This window comes from Malurus melanocephalus, unplaced genomic scaffold (genome assembly GCF_030028575.1).
Source record: "Malurus melanocephalus ecotype Western Australia unplaced genomic scaffold, MMel_1.1 scaffold_651, whole genome shotgun sequence".
NCBI classification, from domain to species: domain Eukaryota; kingdom Metazoa; phylum Chordata; class Aves; order Passeriformes; family Maluridae; genus Malurus; species Malurus melanocephalus.
In genome coordinates this window covers 101,133-109,651 of record NW_026623883.1, presented here as the reverse complement: position 1 = coordinate 109,651, position 8,519 = coordinate 101,133, and the positions used below count along the sequence as shown (strand labels likewise).

General features: G+C 40.0%; 1 protein-coding gene across 4 annotated transcripts in view; it reads right to left on the bottom strand.

The window, feature by feature from the left end:
- Positions 1-8,519, bottom strand: part of SSBP2 (single stranded DNA binding protein 2) — a 124,510-nt gene that overhangs the window by 29,452 nt on the left and 86,539 nt on the right. For 2 of the 4 annotated variants that reach the window (XM_057383677.1, XM_057383678.1), the window contains exon 5: positions 2,264-2,353. The exons of the other annotated variants lie outside the window; for them this stretch is intronic. In XM_057383677.1, coding sequence (XP_057239660.1) covers positions 2,264-2,353 — 90 coding nt within the window. The remainder of the gene's footprint in view (positions 1-2,263; positions 2,354-8,519) is intronic. 4 annotated transcript variants of the gene reach the window in all.

Here is an 8,519-nt window from a genome sequence, read left to right as displayed (position 1 = left end):
CTAAGAAACACAAACAAACAAAACCCCAAACCCTCACTTATGTGATGTCAATAGCTGTGTACCACTGCACCACTGTCCCTGCACTGTGCCATTGCTCTGGACTGTCAGCACTGCAGTGACCATCATTCCTCACCTGAACTCAAAGTTCAAATACAGAGAGATTTAAGGCAAATTCAGCTGCTGGTTTCAGAACCTCCATCTCTGTGCATCAGGCATGAAATGCCACAGGTTGGTAACCAACATCAATGCTAGTGGTCTATCTGAGAAAACATCATTTTACAAAGAATTTTACCGTATCCTGAGAAACCGTAATTCTGTATTTCTCTACGTCCATGTCCTATACTTGCAGACTAAAATATTTTACAATTTTTTTATTTTTTAATAAAAAAATCAAGGTCTCAAAACTCATGTTAGAGGTGAGCACTGCCAGCCCAAAGGGAAGCCTGTTGGTGTTCCTGCATTGGCAGCACAGCTGCCCCATGACGGTGACATTCCCCTGCTCTGATCAGAACCCACTGCACCAGCAGTGACACCCTGTTAGCACTCAGTGCCCACCCCAAACACAGTTCCAGTGYAAAACCGAGAGGAAAGAGGTTATTTTAAATCACTGAGCTCTCCAAGCAGAGCTGGCAGGCAGTGGCTGCCAGCAGCTTCAGCTCAGCCCAACCCAAACAGCTCCCGAAAGCACCAACACGCAGCCTCATCCCTGCAGAGCGACCTTCCAGACAAACTTTGGGCTAAAGAAATTAAAATATTAGGAAGATTTAGTGGAGCAAAGTCTACTCTTTGCAGCCCTCAGTGCTCTGTGTCACAGAGCAATGCCAGGGGGGTGTGGAGAAACCTGGCCAGGTGAAGGTGTGCAAGGACAGCCAGGAGGAGGAGGAGGAGGAGGAGGAGGAGGAGGAGGTTTCATCACGAGTTTCCCTTCCCTGCCGTGATCCCCGCTGCGTTTCACAGCAGCAGACCATGCCCCTCCATTCCCAGGTTTCTCACACACAGGCTCTGCACATTTTCCTGTCCTGGTGGGATTGGGCTCTGATGGAGGTTCCAGAGCAGCACCCACAGCCCCACCAGGGTGGAACACACAGAATCCCGGCTGGGAGTGCTCCCAGACACAGCCACGCACCTTTAACACACCTCAGTTACAAACTCACAGCTACAACAATAATAACCTCTTGAAAAATGCTCATTTTCACTCCCAGGGCCCGCACAAAGAGCAGGATGATGTTGTGGCTTCAAGACAGACCTGAGCCAGGTACAGGCATAAAACAGATTTTACCCACATTCAACTTYCTATCCGCTTGTCTCTCTTAGATCTTCAAAGATCTGGGGTGGCTAGAAGTCTTTTCACGCTTCTAAAAACAAAACTCCCACATCCTCCTTCTGAAAAACCTTTAAAATAGTTACTCTCTCTTCTGTTCTTCACACACTTGTCCTATCTGTGCCCCTTCCCCCTCCTAATTGTCATTACAGACAATAACCAAAAAAGTTCATTCCTCTGACATCACAACTGCAGTGGGAGGCTGAAGTAAAAAAAAAAAAAGCGAAATATTGATATAATCTAAAAATTAAAAAATCTGTGTAGAAAAAGTCTATCTAGTCAACTATTCAAAGCAGTAAAGACAGAAATAAATTAATTAATGAGTTCTGCCAGCTCCCGAGAATTTTGTGACTGGCAGCAGCCAGATATTTTCCATTTCACGTCCAAGTCTCTTTGCATTTATGCATTACAAACCAAGCCTCAGTTTGCCAGGGTGGAGAGGGACCAGAGAGTTGTGGTGAGGAGCAGAGCCAATGCTGCTCTGAACCCCTGATTTCACTTTTTTGGGCACCTTTGGCAAGCAGGGTGATGCTCAGTGGGAAATTCTCCACTGAATTCCCACAGAAACTCAGAAACCTGGCCCTGGCTTTGGCTCAGAGCTGAACACAACCAACAAAGTTCTGACTTTAACATTCCCATGCAATGTTATGTATATTACCATCASAAATTATCTTAATATTATGCTCAAGCATTTTAAATCTCTGCTAAGAACTGGCACCATTTCTTGCTCTGTGYATAAATTGCATCTATCTCATAAATTAAATACTCATCAGTCAGGTCTCTTGCTTCCCACCTGTCCACTTCTGTTTAAAAATAAACTCCCAAATATTGCACCACACAGTGAGACATAGTTCAGAACAGGACCTTTTCTACAAACTTGCAAACAGTATTACAGAGGATTTTCTATCCTAAAATTCCTGTAATCATAATTTTTCTGAATACCTGAAAAAACCCCGGTGGTACTGGACCTACTGGCATGCCATCTCCTGGGGGAATGTTTCCTAGCACTGGGCTGGGAGCTGCTGCAGCACTCTGAAAAGAACAAAGGGAGAATAAACCTTTGTCATTGCATGGTAGGCATTAAACCCCCCCCAAAAAAACCCAAACCTGACCAAAGTGCAGTAAGTAATGATCTGGATATGTTGTTATGCCATTGTTTCATCTGAAGGTAAATTAAAATTATCAAGCCTTTTGTCTACACGAGCACCTTGATTTGTTGAAATAACAAATGTATGTTGAGGGGAAGGGTGCCAGAGGTTGCACAGGTCAATTAGGCAAATCCTGACTGAATATTTTAAAATGTTTCACCTGAGTGTCTCTACATGCACCAGAGTGAACGCAACTTGCACACTTCCTCTTGTCTTATGCATATGAACAGCCTCACACATGCACAAGGATACACACASAGCAAAAAGAAAGTAATTTATGCATTTTATCAGCAATTTCCAAGCACTTTAAAGATAATTTCAGCCTGTAATATTCTTCCAGAACAACAAGAAGCTTCAAAACAGGGCTCTGTTATAAACAGTGCAAGAAGGGATGCTCATGATTCTGCTGGTAATGCTCAAGATCTTACCAACCCCAAAAATAACCACCATGACAAATTAGAAGAATTCAGGTTACGTTTTGGGAARGGAAAAGAAAAAAGGGATTTCTAAGGAGTGAATCAGAGGATGAAATTAGTTACCTTCRCAAATCCTTCAGCTGGAATAAGCAAGTAGAGAATATTGCTCCTGGCAATTTACAYGCAGGAGATTGTCACAGAAAAGGGAAGCCAAACTGCTTCTGTTGTCATGTGTTGGAACCTCAATTACTTTTAATTTCTAGCGCTCTTCCTGCCTGCAATGCATTTCTGTAGGGCATGCAYGAGGCTGAATCACCTCTAAACGCTCCAAATCTGGAGTGAAAACACCAGAGCCACCAGCAGGTCACACAACACTGAGCTGATACTGAATTATCAATTATCCCCTCATTTATTGGGGGTGATAATTTTATCACAACACTGAGCTGATACCAAATTATCACCCCATTTATTGTGCACCCACACCCCAAAGATGCACATCTGGACATTGCATTTCCAGGTGTTTGGTATGATACCTAGAGAAGGAAAGAATAATGCTGGAAAGATCTGAAAACTGGCACAAAGGAGGGCTGACCTTTTTCAACCAAGCAGAAAAGAAATATTCAGTTAATCACCACAGATTTCTTCAATGGCTTAGAATTAAAGTCCAGAACAACTAGCAGTAACRTATTTAGCATCCAAGCTGAATGTCCTTTGAAACTGAAATATAAAGTCTGCAAAAAAGTGCTGGCTTTCAAAATGAGTGCGAGGCTTTATTCACTAAAACCCCCAYAATAAAGGGTATTATCTATGCAAGGATCAGCACTAGAACACTGCAGCTGACAGAGAAAGCCAGCCAGGTGAGCTGCATGCAGCAAATACTTGGCAATCACAGACACAAATCATGTGGGGAAAGGCCTCCACAGAAGCTGTGGCCAGGAAAGGTGGTGCCCTAGCAGCCACTGCCCCTCCTGACAAATAATTATTTCCATATAATCCCAATTTCCAAGGGAAAACAGAAGAAAAAAGCTGTTGGGTTTGTTGTTGTTTGTGTTTTTTAAAGGAGAATATGAGTCCTTTAAGCATCACTGTCCACTGAGSCTGTGACAGGCGTGGTTTGAGTGAAGCATAGCAGGGACAGGCTCTCTGGATGAAGGATGACAGCAGCAGCATCAACGACAGGGAAAATCCACGATGTCAAAATCTGAGCACCTCCAAATGCCCCAYGGACCCCAGGCTGTGGCCACTGACCACAAGGAGCCACCCACTGAGGGACACCAGTCATGATGGGGTTAATTAAGGCATGGTCATCCCCAGAGCCACCCCACTGGCCTTGGGGTTTGCCCCTCAAGTGTCCTTGGGGTCACCAATAAGGGCACAGCCCCTCGTGGTGTAGGGGACCTGCTGCTCACACCTTGTGCTCTTTCCCCCTTTGAAAACTACTCTTTGAAAATAATTACTTAAACAATAATTATATTTTAAATAATTATTTTAAAAAATAATTACTTGTAAAAAATAAAAATAATTTAAACGGAGACAGAGAAGGAAATACTCTTTTTTTTTTTTTTCAGTTGTAACCAAAACCTCCATTTCTATCCTGCATTATGCAATGCACTCGGGTTTTTTTTTTTTCTGTTTTCATGTTTGTTTGGGATTTTCTTCCCTGATGGGCAATGGAGTTCCAGAAGCAGAAATAAAGCATTTTCAGTGTTTTGGGTATATTACATTTTCTAGCTTGTGCTAAATAATGAATCTTTTAAGAACTTCTGCCAGGTAGATCAATAAACAAACCTGCAACTGCTGCATGGAAATATTCTTATTTATTCTATCCTGATGAATTATTCATTCATTTTCCACAGTCCCATAGCAAACCATAGCCTCCTTTTGCAWGCCTTACAAGTTGTTCATCATTTATACTTCCATTAGTTTGACATTTTAAATATTTGCAATTTGCTTCCCTTGCGTTTCATAAAAAGATGAAATAGGAAAATTTAGATGGTATAAACTCTTTGTAAAGTATCTCATCTCCTTAAGAATGGAAAACTGTATTTGCTTTGATAGTGAAAATAGTGAATTTACACTACTAAATTTATAATAATTTACAATTATTAATTAAAACTGTGTACTTGAGTGAAGCTATTGTGGTCATTCCTTCTCTACCCAAGCTACTCTTGGCAATGCAAAAATAGGTTATTGTAGTAACAAATAAAACTACCTGTGGGTCAGGATGGACTTTTAACAAAGGAATCACAAAGCAAATAAAATTATTTTTAAAAAACCATTCCACCAGTACGTTATCTGACATGCAAAAATCCAGAGATAAACCTGCAAGGCTCATTTTTTGAAGCCATCCCAAGAAGTGGCTGATGGGTGAAGCTTGTAAAGAATTTCACCTGAAACCAAAGAATGCTACAAAGAAATGCAAAAATCCTCACTTGGCTCTGTCTTTCACCAAGATGTTTAATTTCAGGTATTTTGCTTTAGAGTGAGATTTCCTTATTTTTAYCCAAAGTCAGCAGTTTACCACACATTACTAAATTTGCCCCCTCAGGGGACAGTTCCATTTTTTCAGAAGTCTCACTGATGGCAAATGATGAAACGCAGTGGATGATGGATGGGAGGAGCTGGACCCTACAAATATTTTTTTTTTCCCTTTTCTCTACTTTTCTAGGGACAGAGGATAAGAATGCAGTATATTAATTTAGGACATTATGGGAAGCAAAGAATGCAAGTGTAGTTGTTGGGCATTTCTTGGTTTGTTCTTTTTTTTTTTTTTTTTTTTTTTCTGGAAAGACAAACAATGGATGATTACTATTTCCAGTCACATTTACCACATGTTTAATTTCTGGTCATTAATAGCTTTGAAGTGCCAGACATACTGCAGCCAATACCGTAAAAAAATACCAAATTTCCTTTTGTAAATACTTCAACTTGTAACTTTTCAAGTGTTTTTAAGACATCAGCTGGTTACTGTAACAGACCTTCACTATTTTTACCCATACAAAACGCAGAAGTATTAAAGGAACAATTTTGATTAACCACTAGCAACCTTTGCATTTTCTACAYGACACAACATAAAACTACTCATTTCTGAACAATAAAGTAAATAAAATTTTAAAATCCCCAACACTTTGAATAATTCTTTGTGCCTTTTACAAAGTCTTTGAACACTTGGCTGTACACACAGAAGCCAAAACCCCCAGCCTGAGAAGCCTTGGTTTACCCAACACCGACTGGAAGGTCATGCCTAAAAAAGGTGGAAGAGGCAGGTAATTTGAAAGATCTGAATCATGAGACCTAATTAAATCCTGGCGTAGCTCCACTGATATATATTTGTCTAAACTGCTTGATTTCTGTTGAGTAACAGGAAAGCATTCACGTGACAGCACAAGTCTGTAATTGGGGAAGGTCATTCCTTGCACCTTCCCAGCTTTCCTCCAATTCCAGCTCCCTGTGGTTTCATCTTGGACTCTGGCATTTTATTTCTCCTCATTCCATCTTATTTATGGATAATAAAGAATAAATATTAATAATAACAATACAATCAATGCAGATGAAACAAAATCTGATTTAATCCTTTTCTTTGAAACACAGAAAGGGTTGCAGCAGCACACCTGGTCAACGTAGGGAAGAGCAGAGCTGTTGGTGATGATGATGATGATGATGATGATGATGATGATGAAGGTGTTCTCTGGGACTCCACCCATCCTTCTTCCCCAAGCAATAATCCCACCCCCAAGCCAACCTCACTCCAGCAGAGCCTCCTCATATCTGAAGTGGGATCACAGTTCATATCCCAGTGCCCAAAACTACACAGGAATTACATTACGGTGCTGAAAAATGGCTACTGGATCAGAATAGAAATTAWTTTTGAGGAAAGCTTTGTTATCAGTGAATAAAAGGACTTAAAATTCGTCAAAAGATAGAATTTTCATCCCTTCTCTCAGCTGCTGCTTCTTGGATTATTTAGAACAYAACTTCCAGACGAGATTTTCTCCAAATTATAGTTATAATTAGAAGKTATTTAAAAGAAATCTTCATTACTGCCTGGAAGTTAATAAAATCAGTATTAGGCTTATGTATGAATGCAGTGTTCATTTACAAAAAGGTGCACAAACACTTTGTGGTTTAGATGTGCAAATAAACCTATGAAACTATTTAGAATTTCTGCCTGTTCTTATTTTCCTTTTTGTTTCCTTCCACACCAAAACAGAACCGTACTGAAACCGTACTGAATAACTTTCCTCAGTTATTCACGGCGATTCAAAACTGACACTTGAAATAACACTGGGTGTTTAAATTCCAGCTGTGGAATTTAAATTTAAATGAAACCCTGTTTGAAACCCCCAAATTAAACCCACACATGAAGGGGGCTGACCGCTGCTCACGCTGTCCTCCTCCTTCCATTTCTGCCACGCTCCACAGATAATTCATGCTTGGTACAATTGTGCAACTTGGACTAGTATGACAAGACTATTGCATACCCCGACTTCCCCCAGCAATTTAGTGGCTGGCACAGCGTCTTTTAATCATTTCATTAATCTAATTGTTAAGCCCACTTTATTTTCCAAAGATTTTAGGATTGCCAGAGTATTGTATCCCATTTCTCATGGCCCAGCACTCCACACAAGTCAAGTGCTTTACCATTTTAGGAATACAGTGATTATTAAGATGAAAGTTTTTCTGTATCTCTCTGTCCTTTCCAAGTTATAAAACAAATGAACAAATATGCTGGGAGCTGAAAGACTAAAATTTGATTATGAAATGCAAAGTAGCCTGGCTTGGGGTTATCCTCAGGTCGCCTGGGAGTGATTCAGCAATGCTGGCAATATATGCACAACTTCAGAAARGAAAATACACCAAAAACTCCTCAGTAATTCCCTTACAATTCAAAATGGATTTTTGTCTCCATATGCAGCTGACTGGAAAAGTCGTATGCACAAAAAGCGAAAATTTAACTCAGAGGGACCTGAACTGCAGAATTTACTTCATGATGACAATGCTTTTCTGCTCCTCCAGAGCCTGAAAAATTGGTTTTTTTGGGTGTTCCTCTCTGGACCTTCATGTAATGAAATTCCTCTTTARTAACCATTTACTAAGACAGCAACCATGGATACATCTCTGCTTTCCAAGACTGTGCTCCATAAGTTATTAATCTGTCCTAAAATGTGAAAACATGTGACTTCACAAAACTGTAATTCTGACAGATCAGTTTCATACTTCCTGAAGCATCCATTTGAGTTTCTTGTTTTGAATATCAGCTCCATTATCAACTGAATTAGTGGTACATAACACCTAGCACAAAATACATTTAGTCTCYAGACTGAGTTTCATTGCTTTAAAACCAGTGGTATTTCTTATGTGTGCTGATAAATAAATATTTAATTCCCTCAMAAGTACATGTTCATTTGAAGAAAAATAGGATATATTTAAAACTCATGGAAAGTTAGCTTCTAAAGCATATATTTTTTTTTTATGTTGCCTGAATATCTATCTTTGGATAAATGTAACTTGTTAAGCAGAGAGTTAACACCTTGAAGTGCTAAAGCAGAATTAGGCACTGTGCTTACGGAGACCTCATATTTTCATGCTGGTGAGTATTTGCTACAAAAGGAGTTACAGGGAGTGCCCAGTGAG